At 42.5% G+C, this 25,767-nt stretch overlaps 2 protein-coding genes and 1 long non-coding RNA gene across 14 annotated transcripts in view; 1 reads left to right on the forward strand and 2 right to left on the reverse strand.

Annotated features, from left to right (window-relative positions):
* YEATS2 (YEATS domain containing 2) overlaps window positions 1–1,517 on the reverse strand; it is a 49,281-nt gene extending 47,764 nt beyond the window's left edge. For 3 of the 10 annotated variants that reach the window (XM_086754814.1, XM_086754813.1, XM_086754815.1), the window contains exons 1-2: window positions 1,361–1,514; window positions 430–539 (exon numbers count right to left, since the gene is read on the reverse strand). In XM_086754814.1, the coding sequence (XP_086610940.1) occupies window positions 430–529 (100 nt within the window). In that variant the 5' untranslated portion in view covers window positions 530–539; window positions 1,361–1,514. Of the gene's footprint in view, window positions 1–429; window positions 540–668; window positions 756–946; window positions 1,080–1,360 lie in introns of those variants that run through there. The other 7 variants (XR_015259387.1, XM_086754809.1, XM_086754816.1 and 4 more) reach the window with 6 other exon arrangements.
* A 100-nt stretch (window positions 1,518–1,617) lies between these two features.
* On the forward strand, window positions 1,618–2,696 carry LOC147599604 (uncharacterized). The gene is made up of 2 exons (XR_015259389.1): window positions 1,618–1,732; window positions 2,022–2,696. It is a non-coding gene; the product is annotated as an uncharacterized LOC147599604 (long non-coding RNA).
* An 897-nt stretch (window positions 2,697–3,593) lies between these two features.
* Window positions 3,594–25,767, reverse strand: KLHL24 (kelch like family member 24). 3 transcript variants are annotated; one of them, XM_086754818.1, is made up of 8 exons: window positions 25,651–25,767; window positions 22,973–23,090; window positions 18,963–19,948; window positions 14,310–14,494; window positions 13,005–13,123; window positions 11,699–11,887; window positions 11,175–11,363; window positions 3,594–9,937 (listed from the first exon to the last, which is right to left on the reverse strand). In XM_086754818.1, the coding sequence occupies exons 3-8, from the start codon at window positions 19,880–19,882 to the stop codon at window positions 9,737–9,739; spliced, it is 1,803 nt and encodes a 600-aa protein (XP_086610944.1). In that variant the 5' UTR covers window positions 19,883–19,948; window positions 22,973–23,090; window positions 25,651–25,767; the 3' UTR covers window positions 3,594–9,736. The 3 variants fall into 3 exon arrangements, with proteins under 3 accessions (XP_086610944.1, XP_086610945.1, XP_010116568.2); XM_086754819.1 differs by having other exon boundaries at window positions 22,948–23,090; XM_010118266.2 differs by lacking the exon at window positions 25,651–25,767 and having other exon boundaries at window positions 22,973–23,805.

The following is a 25,767-nucleotide window of genomic DNA, read 5'->3' on the forward strand; positions in this document are numbered from 1 at the left end:
CCCTTCTAGAAGCAGACTTTAGCTGCAAAACAAAGGCACAGGTTAAAGCACATCTCAGGACGGGTGTCTGCTGGGAAGACACACCGGCACGCACTCTGGCCAGCAACAGGAACCAAGGCCCATGGCTGGGACCCTGGAGAGTTCGTGCTCTAGCTGCTCTCATCCACCAAAGTCTGGGACCCCACGCTTTACTGTTGTCATTACTGATGCCATTAAGTTCAGCCAGCAGGTAGGAACGGCTCCATGTACAACTACCACATCTTCACTTGGCTATACAGGGGCCTCGCTAGCTCCCTTGCTCCATTTCTGCCCTTTGTCTCCTTAGCTCCTACCCAAGTCCTTTCCTGATTTGTTCGCTGACAGCATGCACATCCACAGCACCTCGAACTCCACAGGGGAGAAGATCCCTTCAGTTCAGACAGCTCCTACCTGACTGTTCAGCTGCTTTGTGACGCTTGTTGGGATGCGTGACGGTGATCTCCTCATAGTCGGGGTCCTTCTCCGCGATGACTCTCTTGATCCCAGACATGTTCTCTCCACTACTCCCCCAAGAGGAAAAATAAAAGCGTGAATGTCACCCACGGTGACCTTCTGGACCGGCTTTAGACTCCCGCCGTGGGGAGGCCTGCGGGCTCCTCCCAAAACAGGCGGGACACCTCCTTCCCCACCTGCTGCGATCAACCCACAACTACAGAGCTGGCAGCTGGTCCAGCAGCTCCAAGGGCCTCCCGATCCCGGAGGCCTCACCGCACAGGGCCCCCCTCCGCCGGTGGGATCCGCAGTGTGGCTCAGGGAGGGACCCAGCCGGGGCCTGGCGGGCGCCGCGGGGCAGCCGGGTTTCCCGCCGCACGGGCGCCACCGCCCTCGGAAGGGGAAGGCCGAGCCGGGAGCCCCCGCGATCCCCACCCCAAACACGCGGGGAGGCACCGCGCCCGCGGAGCCGGACCTGAGGTGCCTCAGCGCAATCCCCGCCGGGGAGCGACGGCCTCACGCCGCCCAGCGCCACCGCCGCGGGCGCTCCCCGTCCGAAAGCCGCTCGACCGGACCGCGGGAAGGGGCAGCACCTCTCCGCCGCCCGCCCAGCCCCTCCGAGGCGGGAGGCCCGGGGCGCAGCGCGGCCCGCCCGTGCCCAGCGGGGACGGCGGCCCCAGCCCGGGGCGGGACCCGCAGGCAAAGGCCGAGGCCGCGCCGGGCCCGGGCGGTGCCGCTACCGGCACCGGGACGCCCCGGGGGCGGGGCAGTGCCCGCGCGGCCGGGCCCACGTGCGCGGCCGGCGCCGCGCCGCTCCCCTCCCCCCGCCCGCGCACACAAAGCCGCCGCGCGCTGCTCCTCCCCCTCCCCCGCCCGCCCCGCCGCTCACCCGCGCTCCGCCGCGCGCCGCCCAGCCCGGCCTGGCCCCGCCGCCGCTGCCCGCACCGGCCGCCCCCGCCCGCCGCCCCGGGGCGCTCAGCGCCGGCCCCCGCCGCCGCGTCTCGCCGCCACCACCAGCAGCGCCTCCGCCGCCGCCATGAGCTCAGGCCCGTGCGCCTGCCTGCCCGTCAGCGGCGGGGGCGGGGCCCGCGCAGGCGGACAGCGGCGAAGGGGCGGGGCGGGGCCGGCGGCCGCCCCCAGGGGGGCCCAGCACCTGCCGCCGCGGGCAGGTGGCTCCTCGGGGGAGCGGGAAGGCGCCCGGAGCGGGGTTCGGTGAGCTTTGCCACGCTGCCGATCGCCTTCCAAACGCCTTACAGCACGCGTGAGTACTCGCCGTTTTTCAGTCTCTCCAGCCGGAGCTGCCATCGCGCCGGTTGGTGTGGCTAGCACCGCATTGTTTGGGCCGGGCCGGGCTGTCGCGCCGCTGCCTGGTGTGGGTGGCGGCAAATGGCGCTCGGGGCTGGGGCAGCCCCGGCGTGAGCTCATCTGCTGCTCAAACATGCATTTGCATGTTATTTATGGGGCCACAAATTATTAGCAAGCATATGCTGAATGTTCAGGGCTTAAGCATTAAAGTTCTCTTTTTTTTTTTTTTCCCTCTCTGATTTCAGAACTACTACTTCAGCGGCTTTCTGACTTCTTAACAAGCAACAAACATGAACTATGGCAAATCAATTGGGGCTGTTCTTAAACTCAGATTTGTAGGGTGCTCACCAGGAAAAGTATGTATGTAATTTAGTTCAATTTTATTCTTTTTCCCCCCTGCTTTATGGGAAGAGGAACAAGAAGCTGTTGTTGAAATACTGTTGCCAGCTGACTTAAGATACTTTAAGATGGGCTTCCAGTCCTCAAAAATATTTATGTTGCTTTGCAGTCTGTGGATTCCCTTTCAGGCCACGTTACTTCTTTGAGGAAAGCCAACTTCTGCAAACACTGAACTTCATTTAACTTATGTTGGGCACCACAGCAACCGCTGTAAACAAGCCTGACAACACTGTAGAACTGCAGTAGACGCTGTTGGCTTACCAGGTTTTATTTAATGGTAGAAGGTATTTGAAAACCACTATGTATTTAAATAGTATAATGTACACTGTCTCATCTCTGTGGCGGTAAGTTCAAAACTGTTGAAATGAGTACAGCTACTTCAGTTTTCTGCAGCTTTGAGCTGCAGAAAAAAAAAAAAACAACATGAAAAGAAAGATGCAGCAGTATCACTGTGTCCATTTAAGTAAGTTATATTAAAATACAGAATGTCTGGCACCATTTCTATAAAGAGCTTCTCTCTCTTTCTTTGTACTTACTTCTTTGTGTCAGACAGATGCAGAATGCATTGAGCCCAGTGCCTTGGGCTTCATTTTGGTACATCCAGAACACCCCACATCTGAATACACCACACAGGATGTATTCAGACTTGTGACACAGATTGGAAGTTGTACATGATTGCTACAATATCTAAAAGAAACATTTCTGGGAAGAAGGCAAGACTAGGATTACATGAAGGGCAAGTTCCAAGCCTGAGATCCAGAATGCACATTAGAGGGAAGAGAAAGCTAGGGGAGTACAGCCAGTATTCCACTAGAAAATACATGGAAGATGGATGTAATCTGTAAAATTATGGGATATTAAACCAAATACTTCCTTTGTATCAGTTCAGCTGCAGTAGGACCACCCCATCACAGTCTGAGCCCTTACTCTGCCATCTGCAACTGGGACCTTAAGATGGCCCAGTAGCTAATTTTAGGAGAATAAAACTTCGCATAGGATTCTTTCCAACCTGTATTGCTGCCAGTTGCCTTCCCAACATTACATTATCTCTTCTTGGTCTCCCATTCCAGTTTTGTCTTCCCAGACCATTCACATCCTTTTCCCATTGCAATACTCAGGACTAACCAGTATTTCACATCCCACCCCTCTGCTTTATTTTCAAAGTTGTCTTTCTCTTTGAAGTTTAGTCTTCTGCACAACCTCCAGCTTGCCTTTATTCACGCCAATAGCAAGCGACAAGGACAAAAAGATGAGCAGGGAAACACCTAGATTGGGAGACAGAAGAATGGATCGATGGATGCATATAGAGACTGCAAAGGGGCAGAATCCATCAAGTTAAATGTCCCCAAAAAAAGAGGAAGGAGTTTCCACCCTGCACCACCAAGTCCCACTCATAACCTAAATAACACACAGTGAACTATTCAAAAGGCAAATGTTTATTAGGTACACCGAAATTTAAAAAACTTTCAAAGAATTATGCAAGAAATATATTTAAATATAACAGGTGTTATTGCAATCGCGCTACATTACAAAATCACTTTTCTATGGTCAGCACAATCTGAAGACCTTCATGTTATATGTGAGATACCGTTACGCTGAGTCTGGCACACAGTAAGTGGTCTGCACTTTTTTTTGTTCAAATGTCATTTGTGCTGCACTAGGTAGGTTGTCAAGACAAGATCAGCTCTTTGCAGAACTACGCCTTTTATGTTTCCGTAAATAAAGGAACTGGCAAGGAATAACATGAACTGCTGTTTTCCTCAGCAAAAAAGGAAAGTCAAAACATGATTTCAGGTGAAGATAAAATATTGTATGAATAACAGTTCAGGAGGTAAACTCTTCCCATGGGCAAGTAGCTCCTATTCATCTGACTCCAAATTGCTACAGGTGCACCAAAAGGAGAATGACTCATAGGTCCAGCACTTATACAGATGAAAGTAGTAATAGTACATTACATTCAAGTCTCTTGATTTTGCTTATTGCCATGCTGCACCATATTATTGCTTCATATTACATATATTGAACAAGAGGTTCATGACTTGTAAGTTAGAGCATTCAGAAATACCATAGAGGCTACCGACTAAACAAGAAAGGAAGGACAGGAAGTCAAAGACCAAACTCAAATCCTTTGTCACTGAGGAGTGCTGGAAACAAACAACAACAAAAAAAAAAATAGGAAAAACAAATACTGATTTTCCTAGATTAAATCTGCCATAGCACTGTAATAATGGAAGCATTCTAGGCATATTCTAAACAAGAGGTTTAACTATTCTAGTTAATGAATGGCAAAATTTATGTCTCTTAGAAGGACATCAACAGTCTGGACAGCGAGACTGATCCTAATAAAGATAACAAAACTGGGAGCAGTAATCCAGGCTCTTTTTCACAATAGATAAAAATATAGGTGAATTCAAGGCACAGGTATTTTCAAAATTAACACACATTATTTTCTTTGGAACCAATAATACAAAGTAAGCCATACTTACATTATCAACATGCTGTACACAGGAACTTTTATGTGCATTACTTACAACAGCACTATTAGAAAATGATCACAAAATCATTCACACACAGATGAGCACACAAACATTATGAGCACACACTAGAGCACTACCATAGAAAGAAGTGTTCCTGTAAATAGAGTTCTTAGACAGTAATGTTATCAGACTACACACTCTGAGTAACAAACTTACACGTAACACTAGTTAGGGAAGACAGCTGACAAGGCCAGCGTGCAGGGAACATGCGATTCCTACATCTGGTTGGGGTTGGTAGGAGGCCACTTACTGCTTTGTGACAATGCTCATAGCACTGACACAATCATGATAAACTGACAGTGAGACGGACTCATTTTTATTAATGCCACCTGAAATAATTCAACACTGAGAAAACCTGTGTGCTAGCCATGTTTAAAAAACAAACAAACAAAAAAACCCACCAAAAACCAAAGCCACTGCTTTGCCTCCAACCAGACAGCAAATTTCCGTTTAAAAATCTCACCTTACCTTGTAAACTCCTTTTCTGAGTATATATTGCTCAGATCTTTTAACCAGGCACAACAAATCATTTCATTTGTACTTTCTTGTGTGCATGAGACAACATTCAGATGAAAATATTTATTTTGCCTCACAGTGATCAAGTCTTGTGAGTTTCTTAATGCTCTTGAATTGGCTTTTGCCATCTTCAGTGGTAGGAAAAACCCAAACATATATACTTGCCTAGTTGGGCTATTAGGAAAAATAAAACTTTGGCTTTCCTGAACATTGCCACTAGAAGACTGTGACCATGTATTTTTATTGCTCCGAGTTGAGTGAGTTGACAAACATGAAATATTTTTACCACCTGAGTTTCAGCATCTAAAATTACAAACTTATGAGCATCCAGAATGTCTTTGTTTCAGCAAGCCCAGCCAATCGCACAAACCCTGAATGCACTGTGTTTCCTCTAGCCCCCGCCATGAATCTCTCGTCTTTCTCTCTGGAGCTGGACTAAGTTCACAGCTCTGCCTCCCTGCTGAGTGACAGCTCCAGCGCATCACCATGCACTGGGCAGGAGGGAAACCTGAAGTCACAGGGAGCGCAACTGCTGCTTGTTTTGTCCTTGTAGCTCAAATAAACAAAAGCAAGATAAACTCAGTAATAATCTAAGGTAAAGTGGTGAACTCAGCTATTTTGAGGAAGAAGCTGGAACAGTCAGCAGTGTCCTTGCTCTCAAGCACAAGTGACCAACAAGCACAGGTGACCAAAGCCTCCTCTGAACTGCTGTCACGGTGAGCACCTTCTCTTCTTACATCAGCCTTTCTCAAATATTTCCAGTGTTAAAAACACAATTTCAAATACTTGAGTGAATTATGATAAGGGTCCACTATCAACAGAATCTGCATTAAAAAATATCTGTGCTTCAAAGAGCAGAAACAAAAGCCATCTGATGAGAACTGCATTGGTGACAATTAAAATAAAAAAATATCAGTATAACTCTGGACCCTTGGTGCTAGAGTGGAAAGCACAATGTCTAATCTTCTAAATGCATACCAGGCACATAGTATAAAGTGAATCATCTGGTGATACAAACAGAAGATATTCCACAAATTATGCCTACTTAAGCATTACCAAGAAGGGAGCCTACAGGTAAAAACTAAATGATTAGCAGGCAACATTACATGCTTGACAGCTGCAAAAAGAGGAATGCATGGTATACCTAAAAGTGGAAGGCTATAGAGGCTGCACTATAATGCAGTACTGAAGTTATCTATTCAGAACATTCTTGAAGTCAGGCTGCAAGAAAGCATCAACTTTCTTTTCAATTAACATCATATTGCTAAAAACTGAAGGATGTAACTGATTAAGTGAACATGAAAATGGAAAAAAAACCCCATTTACTCTCATTTTAAGAGTGCAATACTTAAAAGGCCATTATCTGTTTAGTGGAGCAAAATATCAAACAACTCAGAATTTATTTTTCAGGTGTGACTTTGGAGATACTCGAGCCCTCTTCCCATGTCTGGTTACACTGCAGTTACACCTTTGTGCAGGTGTCTCTACTTTAGAGCTACCAAACCTATTACTGTTTATGACTGAAGTATTTTGATTATACTAGATTACATTAATCATTTTCTCTCCTAGCTGAGACAAAAAAAAAACCCCAAAACCCTCAACTGGCTGCTTAAGCCCATAAACTGCAAGCAGCTAGATATGCGTAATAGTGAGAGTTCAGATCTTTGAATTCATCTACACCCAAGTGAAATGCATCGGAGAACAGGTGGCTCAGGAATGCGACTTCCAAATTAATACACCCTTCTAGAAAAATGACACGTTTTCATTAAATCAACTTTGAATTGTTCTCTTCTAGTACATCTAAAAATAATTGTTCTAACAGACCTGGCCATAAGTGCAAATTATTTACAGAGTTAACAAGCAAAAAAAAAAAAATTTCCACTGCTTGTTTTAAGGAAATCATTGCATGAATAACTGCCTTTTTAGCAATGCTCCACACATGTAACTGTTCAGCATTGAATACAGGTTCTCAAGAACTGTAAGCAGAAGTTCTCTTCTACACCTACATTTCTCCATTTACTGCTTCATTAAACACTGTAATTTTCAAAATAATAGGTAACAGAACATAAATTGTTAAGAAAAGAAAACTAAACTATAAAATGAATCTTCAAAACCATAGAAAGCAGTACCTTGTTATTTACAGAATAGTGCAGTATTATAAACACAGATTAAAAGATATGTATACATAAATGACAGTGTTCTACACCTACGGAATAAAGAATGCTTAAAACCAGTTTAGCATGACAATCAACATTACAAGTCTTAATATAAACAAGAAGGAAATGAAAGGAGAATATTTTTCAAGTTACATCTCTAATGAAGTCCTCCTATCATTATTTCCCATTTTCATTTACAACAATGGCACAAGTTTATACACTGTATATATCAGTTACTGGGCAATTACCATTGCTAAGAACAGACCTTATTCACAGGTACTGAAATTACCTTTTCAAAGTAAAACTTGGTGAGCAGAAACACAAGAAACTTAGAAAAGGATTAATTTATCTGATTAATTTGTCTTACATTACTGAGGGACTTTCTTTTTAGGGCAATGTGAATGTACATGCTCCGGGACCGGCTTCCTAATTACATCACTGACACACAGAGATTTGTGTTTTATCAGTATTCTTAACATATACAAAGCAGTGTTTGGTATTCAGTCAGAAACTGGAGTTTGTGTCCTTTCCTGAGGTTACAAGTTAATGTATCACAAAGTGCAGCTCCCAGTGCTCTTTAAAAGTCATGACCGTATGTTACTGAAAATGATGACTCCCAGTTTGGCATAGCTTCACTGAGGGTCAGAATTTCCATCTCATGAAGAAATACTCTGGGAAAACAGATGAAGAAAGTCCAGTGGAACAAACGACATTCCAGAGATGGTGCTTGTTTTCACTCTCCTGAGCAAGCACGGAGACCAGAACCCCCGAGGCCAGGGCTGTCTCTGCAGGGGCCCTATGTTTTGTTTTGGTTTTTTTTTTTTCTGTCCTGGCACTGACCAACTTCCCTACTGGCTGCTGTCCTCAGAATTCCTTTGAAAGACAGTTCCTGAGGTTTTTGGTGATTAACAGGAAACTGGTACACAGATAATCCTATTCTTTTTCCAACTCTCAAGTGCTATTTCAGTTTTTATAAACTTGTGCCTTAACTACACAACTGTGTATTGGAAAAAGAACCTAGTACTGAAATCTAGGGAGGACCTTAAAAAAAAAAAAAAAAAAAGCAGGGAGGGAGGTCAAAATACAGGTGCTTCCTAGGCTTCAAAATTAGCCAAAACAGGTTATGTGGGAGTTACCTCATATGGCTACATGGTCAGGTCCACTAATATTTTTCTAGTAACAGGAGGGACCTTTCCAGAACTTTTATCTGTGGCCAAGCAGCTTATACAATAGTTTAACTGTGCTAGAGTAAGCGATTGTCTGAAGAAAGGCCAAGAAATACTTGGCAAGTACTCTGCCATCTCTGCAGAGGAGATATCCGAAAGACCAATTTATAAGTTGTAGGGTGCAACTCGAGTCCCTGCCTCTATTATCAGGTAATTCATAACGTGATTCGGAAAAGCAGAAGAATCCAGAGTTCATCATCCTTTATTCCTTCAATAGTTTAGAGATATTTTGCAGTGAGCAAAGAGCAAACCCAGTAACTTTCAGACTGCAGCCATACTTTTCAAAAAGTTAAGAACTGGGACTCAAAATTTGCTTCACAGAGGCATGCCTACACTCCAATGGTCACTAGTTTTCCACGTCATCTAGTGTTGTACTTCTGATAAACATTTAGCAACACTATGAATAAGGTCCACAGCATTAAGGTACACAATCGTCACTGCAGTGTGTTACAGTGGCTCACTAAACAACCAGTTTCTCCTTCAGAAAAAAAGCATTCCTCAGAGATTCTAATATTTGCCTTATGTAGTTTGTTTTGTTTGTTGGTTTTGTTTTTTCTTTTTTCATTCCAAACCAGGCATGATCTGACAAAAAATCTACTTGGTTAAGCCAAGTAATCTGCTTGTAAGAATGCTGTGCATATGAGTTATAATTACATAAGCTTTTTTTAATTGTAGGTAATTATCCTAGATGATTCTTTGGAATTTACTTGCTGTCCTGTATTGTCCTTGCCTATGTATTTTTCCAATTAGCAGAACCTGAAACACCTTGCAGATATCGCTTCTTAGGACACAGGCACAAATGCTTGTGAAGGCACTTACCCCAAAAAGCTTCCAAGGTTTTAATTACTAATCACACATAGGGTAAACTTTTGAACACTAGTACAACCTACTATTACTGCTGTCATATCAGAGCCCACAGCAGATATAACTGAACTCTGGTTACCGGATAGATTTGTAACTTGTTTTGTAAGTTAAATTAATCCTTTTTCTACAGGCACGGGATATAATTTTCATACGACACTTAAGTAGGGAAAGGGCATTTTCCCACTTCAGGAATCTTTAAAAAGCCTGTCTTGCAGCAGACCACTGGATTCATTCATGCCATCTTCTTTTTCTTGAAAAAATATCACAGTTTAAAGCCTTTTTCATTATATCTATGAATCGTCACACAGCCGTGATATGATACTGGCCTGGGCATGGCTGCTACTCCTGTGATAATGCCCGTCGCAGGGTCATAACAAAGAATAGTGTCTGTGGCTTCACCATTTTCTCGTCTTCCACCAAGGATATAGATTTTTCCATTACACACAGACATGCCACAGTTCTCCTGTTTCAAAATATACAAAGGAATATATGATTATTTAAAAAACAAGACCTCAATTCCTGCATGGCTACACCTGTGCAGAAGGACAGCATTATGACTACTGTTTGTAAACAGACTGGCCTGTACTGTTCGCTCCTGAAAGGGCCAATACAGAAAACACAGTAACTGGGGACAGCAGAAGCACAGTCCTACAGAAAAGACTATTTCACATCTAAGCCTTCACTACACATAGCTAAGAAAAGGGATGGAATACAGCTGAACACTCTACTTACCATTTAAACACCCAAGATAAGGAAAGGAGGAGAGGACAAAGGTTTTCAGAAGAGGGACCACAGTAGGTACTATTAATGCAAAAAATGGGAACAAGGAGAAGCACCTTAGAGGAGTAACAGATAATGAAGAGGGGATGTAAGCAGAGGAGAGTGAAAAAAACAGCTATGACTAAGAAAAGATTGTGTAAGAAAAATTCAGCGCTATGTCTTACTTGAAACAAAGAGAGAGAGGATTTTATTTCTTCCTTAAAAGCAGGCATGGAAAAAATATTCAATGAAATACAGAAGACAGATCAAAATAGAGGAATAGAGGGAAGGCAAGGAAAAATAACATCAAATTTCTGTTAAGGTAGATACCATAAGGTATGTGATTGATGTTTTGAAAAACACAGGGAAAATTAATTGATACACACACACGCTTTACTACTCAGGGGACACATTTTAAAATTCTGCTCAGTGTTCCGTATGTTGAAGTGATACAGCTCTCGCTGCTAAAGTCAGGTGCTTTTTGTGCTATGCAATGGTGTTTTTTCACACTGTAAAAACAGCCTTCAGTATTTTTTGTTATAGTGAAAGGCTTTAATCAATTACAAGGAAATTACTGTCTTCAGTCTAAATTACAACATGTAGCAGAACTTGACAGAGATAAATTTCTAGACAATTAAAATATTGTCTGTTACACTGTTACACTGTTCTCCAACAGTAAGTAACTACTCTCAAACAAAAAGACTGGACTGGGTAACAATGACAGGCAGCTGAAAAGCTACTGGTTTGGAAAGTTCCTCTTCTGGAAGGAAAAGGAAGTTCCCTAAATTCTTAGGTTTTGAATTGTATAGATGAAGTAAAGCAAGAATGGAAACAATGATGCAATTTTAACATGGTTAAACAAGTGTATACTCATTTAATGCCAAGATATTAATGTAAAAAAATACTTTTCAGACATCTGTAGGCCTTTTAGCGTTAATTACCTGTCTGCTAAATGTATTCTGTACGTGCATCCAGTAGTCCTCGACTGGATCATAGCAGTATATTGCTTTGGTAAGCCCACCAGCAACGTAGATGAGATTGTTTAAAGACACAGCTGTAATACATCTTTTTGCAATAGGGATCGTTGCACGGAGCAACCAGGAATTCGTATCAGGATCGTAAGACTGAACCTGAAAACAAATACATGCATTTCAGATTAAAAGCTTAAGTGAAATAATAACCTGGCACACCCACACAGGTTATACAAGGAGAGCCAAAAAAGCAATACCAAGAAAATGCACTGTATTCAACACTGTTTTCCTACAGTGAAGCCAATAATAGTATTCATGAGAAAGACCACAGTAACAGAGTATTGAGTTAATGTTTTCTACTCGGCATTTTTTGTATCATAATAATTCCATGCTCCATTCAGCAAAACAGTTAAAACCTCTCTGTACGATCTGTTTTTAAACCAGCAATACTGTTTACTGTGGATGGAAGATGCAATCAAATACCATTAACTGACCTTGTCAGAACACGTGTTGTCATCAGGACCACCCCCAATCACAAACAGTTTGCCAACACAGCTGGTGACTGCTGGAGAGCTCACAGCTTCTTTAAGGGGAGCAACTTCTGTCCATCGATTGGAAAAAGAATCGTAACACTCTACACTGCTGAGGCGGTTTTGCCCATCATATCCTCCAACAACATATACCTATGCAAAGTGGTGAAAACTATTATCATTTAATTTTTAGAGTAGTTTTTACATTTAAATATTAAATTAATTTAAAGCTCCAAGAATCCTAATTTACTAGGTTTGTGAAGGGATACTTTCCTCAAATTTCTAATTAATACAAAGGAGGAGAAGAACATGGACTAAAAATAATAGATATAGACTCTCTGGAGAGTTCTAGTCACACATGGAACGACACTGCAAACACATGTTTAAAGCATAGTATTATTAATAATGAGGCAGAAACTTCCTATTTGAATGGCATGTGTTAAAAAAGGCACTTCTCTGCATTTCTCAGGTTACATTCAGCAACAGCAGCAGCAAAAGTCTGAATTTACCTTTGTTTTTGTGTCTTACTTTTCTCCTACTTGCTTACAAAAATATTTCTTCCTCTCAGGTTGTAAACTCTTCTTTACTTTCCTGTTGCTTCTCTCACATTTAAGCAGCAGAGCTCATTACTATTTGCGTCTACCTTCCTCCCTCTGTTTGCTCCAGCTGCAAGTCTCATCTCTAAGAAGTCCAAGGGACACCACAAGCACATCTTCCCTAACTTTCATTAATGCAATGTCCACAGGCAGTTGATCCCAACTACTGGTTTTATGTTAAGGCAAATATGCCTTCAAAATACAGCAAAACCTCCCACTTCCCCACAGCATTTATTGGGTTAATTTCAACGTAAAACATTAAATAAGAGCACAGAGCTGCCATTCAGAGGAGTACCAGTTTCTTTTAATAGCTGCATAAACTGTTAAACATTAGACAGAACTTTTGAAGCACAGGCAAATCCAGATGCTGCTTTGCCTCCCAAAAATTGCTTCTTGGGGATAAGACACTTCAATTACAAAACAAACAAACAAAACAACACATACACAGAAAAAACCAACAACAACAACTGAGAGGTAACATGATTTTCATGTTAACGGATAATGTCTGAATGGTAAAGAGCTTAAAAAACACTGTTTTATTTTAAAATATGTAGTTTTAAAATTATTTAATAGGAAATACAAAGTCACACTAAATATGTTTGTTTTCTCCACTGTGTTCTTATATACAGCAAACATCTCCACTATAAAAAACCCTATAAATATATTTCTCTTACTTTACCAAGAAGAACAGCCATTTTATGACGCCATCTGCCTTTATTTAAGGAGGCAACTCTGATCCAAATGTTGAGCTGAGAGTTATAAATCCAAACATCCCGACTATTGATTCTTCCACCTTTAAAAACAAAAATATGCCAATTCGAATAAATTCATTATTGAATGAGAACTATTAACAGGTCCCTCTACAGTGGGCAATGAAAACCTTGTATCTTTTTTGGGTGAAACAAAGATCTATCTACATTTATACACTAGATTGAAAAAGCCAGTTTCAGTGGATTTCAAACATGAAAACATATAGTAAGTTATTTTACTTACGTGTGGCTTTCCCAGTAACATGCTGAGATCACATTAGATTATTTCTTGAGATTGGAATGCATTTTAATGGCTCTTGCCCATGCTCTTCAGATTTACTTTGGTGTCACTACCTGGATGAGACACTCAAAATCTTAGCCGTTTATGTGCCTCATGGCCCATCCCTAACACTAGCTGTTCATCGATTTGGTTCGTGCGCACATGTCCTGTTTCACATTTTTTTCAAATGACACAGGTATTACACCTCTGAGGAGGCAATTTCTTTGGTTCTACAAACACGTGGGGCTTGGTGTCTAATTCATCAGCAGTGCCCTATAATCTAGCACTGCTAAAAGACTGAATGAGAGGTGTTTAAAAACCTATACCTATTGCTCATGTCACTGTAAAAGGCTGGTATAAATGGTTCCCCAACTCAGGTGCTAAAAGGACTTTGTTTCAGTTTTACACTCCCATTATGAGAAGCAGCTTTAACTGTGTTTCTTTTGGAGTCCAGGCAGCCGTAAGATAGAACCAAGTCAGCAGCAACGTACCAGCACTGCAGTACTCCTAGACAACTGGCGTTTTTAACCAGCACACAGCATGTTTTGTAGCAGAGGAAATACTGCTGGGACAAGATTGCTTGGGATTTTATGCTTGTAGTTTTTCAAACTGTTGCTGCAAAGAGGCTATTACTGTATTTTAAAGCAGCGTACTTAACAAGCATAAGCTAGGCTCTTTAAACAGAATTGGCATTCTGAAATCAGCTGTGCAAAACTGATGTTTATTACCAAACAAAAATCCCAGAAAACACTGTTGTCTACAATATTGGTTTTTGAAGCTGGTGTTCATCATTTGCATCAGAAAGGGACTTTCAGTTGAGCTTCTGGAAGTTCACAGTACAAACATCTACCATACTAGTTTAATAAAAAACATAAGAACAAAAAAAAACCAAACAACCAAAACAACAAAGAAAAGAAGTTGTTTTTTTTTTTTTTTTTAGGATTATTCACCTGAAACAAGAATATCATTCCGTAGAGCACACACTGCATACTCAGACTTGGTAAACTCTGGAAGTTTAGCCAGTGACTTCCACTCTCCTGTTACAGGATCATAGCACTCAGTATATGGCAAATTAAAACCTCCAACTCGTTCACAGCCTCCAACAACAACTATCACCTCAGAATAACCAGTTGATCTAGAAAAGTAAACACAGAAAACTAAGATGTAGAAGATATTTATTAGTCCGTGTCTTCAAAACTCTGTGAAAGCAAATAGTAAAACAAAGGAAAAGAGAGACCTTGGAAACATTAAGAAAAGTTGAAATAAAAATTGAAGCCTAAAACAAAAACTAAAACTCTGTGTGAAAAAGTTATGGATTAGACAGTCTGCAATGTACACAAATAAGCCTTTACATTCTCTTCCACACTCGCATTCTCCTACTTAACCTGATGCTTCTGCATGACACACATTCTACATTCACAGCCAGTGTTGTATGTTAATCCACATCTGAATGTAGAGCATCAACCAGCCATCTTCGACATGCCAATCAAACTATGACCAACTTTTATCCTTCCTCTGAAATTTATATTCTTTCTGTAAGCATTTGTCAAAATCCTTTCTTTTCAGTGCGTTTTTAAATTAAAGGATTTTGCTCTGATATAGTTATTTCAAGGACTGCTGTCTATTAATTAAGTAAAACAGAATGCAAGATGACTGCATTTCACATAAAAGTTGCATGATCTGTCCCCAAATTTCCTAACGTGAATTTACACACATATTTACTTACAAATCCTGATGACACTCTCTCTGTTTTGAAACATCAGGAATAAAACTAGTTAGCCCTTCTATCTCCTTGTAACCACACACCACAATTTAAATATAGCATATATTTCTACTTTGAATATTTTAAATAGACAAAGGCAATGCTAAATGATAAAGTACTGTAAGATTATATAATGAAGATTTGTATCCGAGGAAGCATATTTACGCACCTGAACTAGTCAGAAGAAACACTCTCTTCAGCTGCTCAGCTTTGAGGTCATGCTCATTCCTGGTTTCTATGTATTTACTCATATTGGGTTTTGGTTTTTTGAGGAACAACTCTGAAAAGAATCTCTCAAAGGGTAAGAGAGGGGAAGTTCCTATGCCAGCAAAGCATTACCCAGGAACAGAATTTCCTTAAAAGCAAGATACTCATCTCATAATTTGCCTTAGAAGGAAGCCCAAAATACATCAGCCAACCGTATGTACGAAGAGGTTTGTCTGCTGGCTACTTTCTAGATTAGTATCAAGGCCTCCGCTTACTTACCGAAAAGCTTACTTTACTGGATTATCAATCTTTATTTTAAAACAAAATGAACCAAAAACCTTTGATTGGAGGGAGCTCTTTATGAATTGCTACAATGGATTTTTGCTCTTTAAATAAAGTATTTAGGACTGCATTTCAAATCCACAGAAAACCAAAATTTTTCCCAACATTTTAGTACCTATATAACCATAGCCTTTCTTCAGTTAAGAAACATTTTCTCCATTATATTTTCTTGAAGAAGTCTTGCACTGTGTAGGTTTTAAGCTTAGCTCCAGAAGATTTTTTGTAAATGTCAGAGGGTGCATCAGTTAAAAAAAAAAAAACAAAAACAAAACACAACTTAAAAATGTGGGAGTACACAAAATGAACATACAGGCAAAGGCTAATTCCAGAAAAGAACTAAGGATATCTTTGAATGGAGATTAGAAAGAGCTGTGATCTCCATCAGTGGTACAGAAAATCCTCATTGTGGCCCTCAGAAGAAATGGTGTGAGCAAAGTAACAGAGGTGAACTAAAATAGACACTTGAGAGATTCTAGGAGACATCCTTCTGTCAGGAAGAGGTGCACAAAATAGAAAAGGGAGAGCAGAAGACAATCGACAGCATCCTATAATCCCACGCATTCCTAAGAGCAGTTTTCCAAGGGGTTCCGAGTTACATCCAGGCGTCTAGACAAGGTGAGTATGCCAACCAGCACAGCGTCAGAAGAACTGGACAGAAGAACTTTCAGTAGTTTAGACTACATTAAAAAACATTTTATGTTTGGGAGACAAATTACAGGAATTCTGGTAAATCACTGCTTTTTTTTTCTCCTGTTCATTCACTTTTGGGTAGTAAATGGGATAACAGACAAATATAAAGTGAAATAAACTCATCTCCTTGTGGGAAAAATGAGGGACTACATTAAAGCTTTCTAAAGGCAAAGAAAAAGGACGTGTTAAAATCTATAAATGTAATAACTTTAACTAATTAGAGAGAACACTCGTATTGTTAACAGAAACTGTGTGACTGAAGAATTCACAGGTACATGAAAATCTGAAGATAATTCAAAGCATACAAATAGGAAGAGCCTGCTCTGTTTTGCATATGGAAGTGTATTGTTGCTCACTGCTTGATCTCAGCTTGGAGATCTGTTGTGCAACACAACCAGCAGGGGACAAGACAGATTTATGAGGAGCATGAGTGACAACCTCAAGATGTCACTATGTTGTTGCAAGTGCATAACTGAAAAGCTCTTTCAAAAAGACCTGCATTTGTCAACGATGCCTAGTGGCAAAAGAGCAAGCAGGCAACTGTTATGCCACATATTAAAAACTTATTTACCTCAGGTAACCCTTCACTGGCTTCAAAAAGAAAAAAAAAAAAAAAAAATCAACTGTGAATTGCAGTCCACACTTATTTAAAAAAAAAAAAAAAAAGAATGGTTAGAACCCACTTCACCCATAGGTGCATACATACCCATACAAGGAATCACAATTAATTTCCAGAAGTTTCGGTAAAAACACTGGCATGGGAATTTCTGATCCTGCAGCCTGTCTCCTTTTAGAAACATTTTATATAAAAAAAGAAATTGGAGGAGAGCAAGAAAGGAGGAAATGAGCTCTCCAGTGTCCTATCCCACCGCCATGCCCATAAAACATGGGGCAAGAGGGAACTGGTAACTGTTTTAAAACAATCTCTTTTTGCTACAGGCAACAGAAAAACACACAACAGAAACAAATGACAAAGAACTATTCCATGAATGTAATATAGAAAAGTGGAAAAAAATTCCTGCCGGGAGGCCAGCCAGTTTTTCTCTAAGTTACTTCTCTTGTTCCTACTGCTCAAATTCACAATGCAGTTTAATAAGCTCAGCAGTAAAACCAACAAAACCCACAAAATCCCAAACCAACCCACCCCTCCTAACCTCAGAAATCACCTGTATTAGGCAAGGTACTTCATTTACAAACTGGAATGCTACACTGAGGCTGTTCAGATTCTAAAGTACAAACACACCATGCACTGTGACAGAACTGTTAGGTCTGAGTGTATTTGCTTTCTTTATCAAATTGAGTAATAAACGCACAACAAACATCACACCAAATACCACAAGACACAGCCCCCTCTCTCCCCAACTTGCTCATGAAACAAGGAGGTCTTGATCTGAAGTCTATGGTCCCTCTCTCAGGCCCAGATTCAGGGTATGAGATGCCTCAGAAACTCTAATTGCACCAGTTTCCAAACAGCCACGAACCAAAAGTTTCCAAAGACTCTCCATGACAGTGTACATGGCAGCAGAGCTGCAAGGAGTTTAAGAAGAATTTCTTCTCTCACAGCAGGATTGAAGACTGAAAAGCCACTAATGGGGAAACGCTTTCCAAATCTTTTCCTGCCTCTTATAAGCAACCCTTTAGCACATGCCAAAAAAAAAAAGTTCCCCTACAGTTACTGTACAGCAACCACATATGACTAGAGTAAACAAAGAAGAGTAACTCCTAACACAATTTGTTTGTCCAGACGAGATCATTGCATCACCTCAATATAACACGATTTTAAAACTACAGCTTCAATCAGCTGGAGTTAATAAAATACCATGTGGAGGTAAGGCTTTTTACTGCGAAAATATTTTTCAGAAAAAAAAACCCCCACCATAACCAGCATTGCTCATAAATGCCACTAATGGACTCTTCCTCATTTCTTCTTGCAACTTCAGTCACCTATTTCTGTAACGCATGATTAAGTAGCAGCAATTCTAAATTACTAAAATGTCATAGAATAAGCATGAAATACTTCAGGAACTGTTTCATAATTCTTTAAAAATACAAGATTTAGTTTCTTTACAGTTAAGAACCTGTTGTTCTGCTGTCTACTGTCTTATTACAAACCTGTGCACTACTCCATCTGTAAAGTACTTGTGATGTAGCAAGTGAATGCTCTGAATACATATCCATATTCTTTATAGTGTGCTGTACACTTAGATGACTTTGTTATAAGAAGAAAGAAGGCTGGGAAATAAAATTATTTACCTGCTATAGCACAGTAAGATCTTTTATAGGCACTGCTATTGTATGAAACAACTTAAGATCTCACCTAGCAAGCATTAACCTTTACAAGATATTTTACTTGCAAGGTAATATAACTTCACTTACCTGAACAGCCGTTTATTTCACAGCAATAAAGACTCACTTATGTACATTTTCAAGACATGCGTGAGCTTCACGTGTTACAGAGAAGTATGGAAGTGTAACTGTAGTGGCTTCAGAATGTAAAATAAAATAATCTGCAAGACATTTTTTTCTAGGCATGTGTATATCAAACATCTGTACATCAAACTATGTCCTTCTCCTACAGAAATAAGGAAAAAAGTTTCCTCACCTGCGTGGCCTAGTTCTGGGAGACATCATCTCATTTCCAAGGATATGGTATCGCCTGGCTTCGTGCAGCAGCTGATAGCACTCTGGGGAATTCTGAATCAGCTGGTCCACTTCCACAGTCTGAACAAAGTAGTTTGGGTGTAACAGTGGGAGCCTGACGTGCGTCAGAAGTTCATGTAACACTGGTCTTCGCAACTCAACTGCCTGGTACACCCAGCGCATGACAGCTTCAAACACCATCTCTTCCTTCGTGATCACCAGTTCATCACTGCAAATGTAATCAATAAGCTCATCCTTCCCTAGTTCAAGGAATTCTTCATGCTGGGATACATCCTCAAATGTCTGCAGCGCAAAATTCCTGCACTTGGTGAACAGTGTCTTCAGCGAATGTGTATCGGCAAAGCGCTGGATTCCCAGGCAATTACATGGATCCAGCTGTTCTTCCAGGAACTTGGCACAGGCGTCACGCAAAACACTGATCTGGAAAAGACTCGATGTTTCAAAGAGATACTGCACATTCTCTGTAGTGATTTTCACCTTGCCAGTGTACACGTACTGTAAAAAGCAATCCATAGCTTCAGCAAAAATGCCATTGATCTCCACTAACATCTCTCTGCTTTCTCTATGGTCATTGCAAAACATAGCTCTGAAGTAGCTGCTGCAGGCTGAGAGAACTGCTCGATGGCAGGGAAACTCCCTTCCTTCCACACAGATAATAACGTCTGTGAACAACCGGCTGTCTCGGAATTCATTGAAGATCTGGAGAATGCTTTCAGCATGGGACGATCCCGAGGAAAAGTCAAAAAACTCAGGGCCTGACAATGATTTTGGGTCCATTTCAAAAACTTTCCGCTTGGTTGCAGGGGAATCTCGTATCCCACTATCCTCTCTATTCAGTCTGCGTCCCAATATTAGTACCATTGTTACATCAGTTGGCTATAGAGTCATTGAGAAAAGTTTGCAGTTTCTCCTTTGCAGTGCTATGGTCTGAAAAATTAAAACATTTCACTATTCAGTCTGGTATATTCTTAATTTCATCATGAGAACTGGATATTTGTTTGGTCACTTTAAGAAGTGGTACAATTTCTGACCTTTACTACAGGTGAGACAGTATCACAAGGCAAATTATCAAGCACCTTGCGCAGCGCAACGCAGCATTATCTGCTACACGTTAAATACAAAATATACCCATAGAACAGGTGTCACGGATGGCAAGTTCTGAATATCTCAGCACCACTGGCATTGCATTAATGTTCAAGATAAAAGCTGAGATCTTGGCTCCACCAAATCATCTGACTGATAGAAGCCAAAGATTTCCTGGATAAGGATCCTGAGCTTGGGTTTTTCTCATTTTTCAGTGTAATCTTCGTTTCAGCTGAAGCCTCCAAGTACTATTGTAACCACACTAGTCAAAAATGGTTGGGGGGGAGACTGAAATTTTCTAAATAAAAATTGAGCTGAGAAAGCATTCCATTTTCATTATAAAGTCTATCATAATGAAGTCTTGTAATACTAGTAATAATGACATTATCTCAATGAATAACCTTGACCAAAAGGTTTTACCTGTTCATTCCTAGTATCTAAAAACTAGTTCACTGACAATCCAAGATTCAAATAAAAATTAAACTGCAAGCACACAAAACAGAATGAAGAATTACATTTGTGTAGAACTACTGAAAATAAAAACCAAGGGCAACTGAGGACAAGGAGATCTTCTGTTTCCCGAAGTACTACTAGCAAATAATTATTAGCAAAACTTTTTGCTCAAACACTCTCCAGTTTCAAACACATAGTGCCATGTTCCTCCCAGCATGAAAACACGCACATCATTAGAACACTGAAGTTGCAAAAATCAAATATTCAAATGTTAGCATATACCAATATTAAAGTCTATAGGTGAAGAAAATGCAGCTGGTTTTGCAGACAGTGCGTAGTAGAGGTAATGTGATCAGCAATCTAGGAACAACAGGGCTTTTTACCACTCCTGAGCTGTAAAATGAACTGGATGAACGTCCACTAAAATATACTGAAGCAGCAAGAGGCTGGGCAAAACACATTCTTGGGTCTGACATACGTATCACTCCGAATGCTTGTAATATTTACTTGTATGTCTAGAAGGACATGCACTGAATTATTCTAAAAGTTACGGAAGTTTTTTTCATGCTTTCAAGAGGTTATATTCAGTTTCCCTCATTCCCCACTTACACAGTCAGTAAACGCCAGCTCCTCATAACAATTTCATTTCCTGACATGCTAGCATCCTCAGAGCTGCAATTACCCAATCCAAGTCTGGCTACGTCATCGCTTAATATAGAACATAATGAATGTGCTTTTTTTAACCAGGCTTTTTACACAGCACCATCTTAACAAAGAGCAAGAAAAGAATGTGTGCTGCACATTTACTCATTGAGGAAAAAGGTTTTAAAGCTATCTTTCATATAAATTTTTTAACATATTTACAAGGTAGATTATTGCTATGGCTCATTTAGCCTACAAAATGTTTAATTTTAATTAAAACAGGATCAGTTCTCCCTTTGATGACTGAAAAATACTGTTGCAATGAGCATATCTAATAACCGATTGCTTCAGAAAGACTTCAACAAGGTGTAAACGGACAGTCTAATCTGTGGGTGATATTCTATCCAGTGTATTTCAGAACCATTTTACCCTGTAACAACGCAGGCAGGACAACACCAAAACCATCACCAACAACTACCACCACCACCTCCTCACCAGCTCTGTTGCTAACACTCTAACCCTTACATTAAACCTTATCTGCAAATAATTCCATGCCACTCAGTGTGAGAAAGTGGACAGAAACGAAGCATCAGCAGTAGAGAAGGCAAATGTAACAATGAAAATATAAATATAAACCCTAAAGGCTTGATTTCAGTGTCACAAGATTTAAATCAGAAGAATTTAACTAAAGCTAATGGAGCTTTTCCAAAGCAAAGTCAGCCTGAAATCAGAAACAAGACACTGATATATTGCATGAAAGGGCAAAACACAGCAACTATGTAAAAAAAGCTTCAAGATTAAATATTGCTCATTATGTGAGAAATTAAGACTTAATAAGACACTACATTATGCAATCACTAATAAATGGAGATAAGAGCTCTAGGTTAAGATCCTCACTGAAGGAACCAACGTCTTCTTTATGCTTGGAACAACACAAAATTAGTTGTCAGAGAATGATTTTTTTTTTTTTATGTCCCAATGGTTTAAAGAAATGAGAGACCAAAGAAACCAAATGGAGCAAAAACTAATCAAGGGGATAAATATTGCAAATCCACAAATAAGAGAATAGAAAGGAAAAAGAATTACACCCCATTGCAGAAATTACTGCTTTTGAGTATACCATGCTTCAATTTCTATCCAGTTAGTTACTTCTGTAGGTTTGCCTAAGCAAAGTCATTTTATAAGACTATCAGTAACACTATCACAACCTTCTTGCACATCTTGCTCTGGCAGTTTTAAAATGTCAGAGCTTCCAGCTGCCTGCCCCATGTTTCTGCCCCAATGCTGGAAATGCAGAGGGAAATCTGTGCCTGAAGCTGAGCTGTTCAGTGCGCAAAGGAGGGGAAATGCAAGAGGATATACCTGTCTGCACCTTCTGTGTACATGCAGGTACTTACACATGCCTACAGACTCTGCATTATAAAGGACCAATCATTTAGAGAATTTAACATGTGATCTCTTCAGTAAATTTGATCAAAGCAAAAGAAAAACAAATTAAGTTTTTTTTCCCCCCAAAAGTAACTATTGGAAATTATTATATCCAAAAAGTACAAAAATCTGCAGCTCCAATGACAGCTAGCAACTTTCTGGTAGAGCTGTTTTTCTGTCACTCCTGCGTCACAGAACTCCTCTGGTCCGTTAGCAGAACTGACAGAAAGCAGCAGAGGAAACATGCAGCCAGGGTTGGGGTGAGGCCCTTCAGTAACACCTAGTCATCAGGTGTGCCCAAGCTCTACCTCAAAGCTCACCCTCAGGGCGTAGTTTCGAGAGTACCTGACGCTGAGCTGGACTTCTGCTCCTGCCAGTGGAGGTGGCTTCCACCCTGCACCCGTGATCACCACCGCTCACGTCACCACCAGCACTCGCGTGGTGTGGCTGGACCAGCAACCGTCTGTAAAGAAAAAAAAAAAAAAAAAACCAAGGTGCTGGAAATAGGCACAGCCCAATGCAGCCCTGTGCTAGCCCAGCACGCTCAGGCCACAGGCAAGTCACATCTACCAGTACCTGGTATGGTATTAATAACAGCAACCCCACGGTAACGCAACCAAAGTTAAAATAAATGATATTTTCATTCTGAAGCATGGGAACTGTAACTTGGGTTTGGCCTATTCTAGGTATTTTATCTGTGATCTCAGATAACGTGATCTGCAGATGTGCTTCATCTCAGATGTCTGGTTACCACAAGTCAGAAAAAAACAACTCCCAGTTGTATCTACTGCAACACACTGGCTAAACCACAACACGTGCTCTAGTTTTTTTTTCTTTTAAAGAAGGAGAGAGAAACAAAAAGCATAACCTTCCCCTCCACCAAAAAATACACACAGTATTTATTTTTCCTTCTTTGTGATATTAAAGAGCCATTGTTGTTTTTGAAGGACTTTTTTAAAATCTTCTTGTTTTACAATAGAAGTTGAGGATTTGAATCTCTTTAAGACGAATTAAGTCTTTAAGAACACCGAGTAACTAACAAACAAGAATTCAAAATGAACAGGCTGACACGGTAAGGAGTCAGTTGCACTGTAGAAGCTTTTCATTTTAATGTAAGACACTGTTCTGAAAAAAAAAAAATCTCTGAATGTCAAGATTCAATAGTAATCAAGCTAACGACACACAAAAAAAGCCCCATAAGTCGCCTCAAAAATCACCCAGCAAAACTAGGAACCGCTTCCAACATAAGACTATTAAGTAAAACAAAACAAAACCAAACCAAGCAGTGAAAAGGAACACCTTTAAACTGTGCAGAAGTCTTTAGGTAACCTTTCAGTAGGTGAAAAGGTCACCTAAAAGGGCACACACCCATTGGGGAGGGGAAAAAAAAAAAAAAAAAACAAACCGGAAAAAACCAAAAACACTGCATACTGTCATTACTATGGGGAAGAGACTGTGAAAAAGTCAACGCTCTTCCCCCTTGGTTTCACTATCATTTTTACCCATAGTCAGGTTTTGTTCAAAAAAAGAGAGAACAAAAGCCCCAGTCATTGCACACATCCCGCTTATGTGTTTCAAGGACTTCCAGGGAGTTCAGCCAGCTGCTCGTAAATCTGAAACAAACAAACGGGAGGGACCAAACAGCGCAGTGGCAGCCCGGCGGGAATCGCAGCCCCGGGAGCTAACCATCACCTCAAGGAACAGGAGCTTTCAGTACATAACCAGGTGAAATGTGTACACCTGGAAGCCTGTGCGCTACCCCAGACCCCGCGGAGCGAGGACACGCGAAACACTGGGACAACCCCAGCACACGACCCACGGTCGCGGGCAGCCGCCCCGCCACGGCCTGCGCACACCGTGCCCCGGGGCGGCGGCGACACGCAGGGCTCCGTCCCAGCGCATTCCAAGGCTGTCGCTACCCCTTTTTTCTGTGTAAGGGAACCAAGTGTCATCCGAAGTAAAAATAAAAACAAAACAGAAAAAAAAAAAACAAAATAAACCCCCAAACAACCCAGCAAAACAAACAAATTAAGGAGGAGGCCGGCGCAGAGGGGACGCCCACGGGCCCGCTCCCGGGCTGTTTACCGGCGGGGCTGGCGGCGGCCGCACCAGCACAAAATGGCAGCGCCTGGCGGGAGCGGACGCGGCTCCCAGCCGAGGGACTCGGCTGTACCGAGCACGGCAAAACGCACGGGGAACAACCGACCCGCACCGCCGGGCTTTAACCTTGTTGCTGCTGCTGGCGGACGGCCCACAGCCGCCACAAGAACCTGGCCGCCCTGCAGGCGTGGGCCGGAGCCCCGGAGCCGGCAGCAGGTCAGCACCCACCGCCGCCGGGCCGGGCTCACCCCAGCGCCCTCCCCCAGAGCCCACAGCAATGGGGGTCTGCCCCACGCCCCGGTTGACAGGGCGCGCACGCGCAGTGTCGCCGCCTTCCACCCCGGTGCTCCTACACCGAGCCGGCCCGCGCACGCGCGCCCTCCAGCTCACCTTCACCTCAAGCCGCCCTAGCGACAGTGTCCCCCCCCGCGCCCTGCCCAATCTGCGGGCGGCGCGGCGCCGCGGCCCCGCCTCCCCCCTACCCCCCAATCCGTGGCCGCGGCGCCCCCCGCCGCCGCCCGGGGGGCACTGAGGGGCGCGGGGCAAACCCCGCGTTACGAAACGGCCGGGGGCAGCTCCGGTCCACCATCCAGGCCGGGCGCCCCGCCCCGCCCCGCTGTCCGCACGGGGCGGGGGGGGACACGGATGGACACACGACACGCACAGCCGACCGGTCCCGGGGCCCCGGCGCTGCCAGCGGCCCTTCCCCGCTGTGCCACGGCTGAGGCGGCCGCCCCACGCTGCCCGGCAGGGCCGGGGACGCGCTGTCTCCACCCCGGCGGCTAACGGTCCCGGCCGGCCCTGCGTCCTGCCCCCGCCTCCGCCACAGCCGCGCCTCGGCGGAGCCCCGCTCCCTCCCTGGGGTCTCCCTGCCCGCCGCCTAAGCCCCGCGCCCCCGCGCCGGCCCGCTGCCCTGCACTCACAGCCGGGAACGGGCCCCGCCGCGCCGCGCCCTGTGGGAGCTGCCACCTTGGGGGGGGGGGGGGTCTCGGGTCGGGTGGGGAGCGGAGCGGTCCGGTGCGGTGCGGTACGCCGGGGCC

This window comes from Chlamydotis macqueenii, chromosome 9 (genome assembly GCF_036417535.1).
Source record: "Chlamydotis macqueenii isolate bChlMac1 chromosome 9, bChlMac1.mat, whole genome shotgun sequence".
Taxonomy (NCBI): Eukaryota; Metazoa; Chordata; class Aves; order Otidiformes; family Otididae; genus Chlamydotis; species Chlamydotis macqueenii.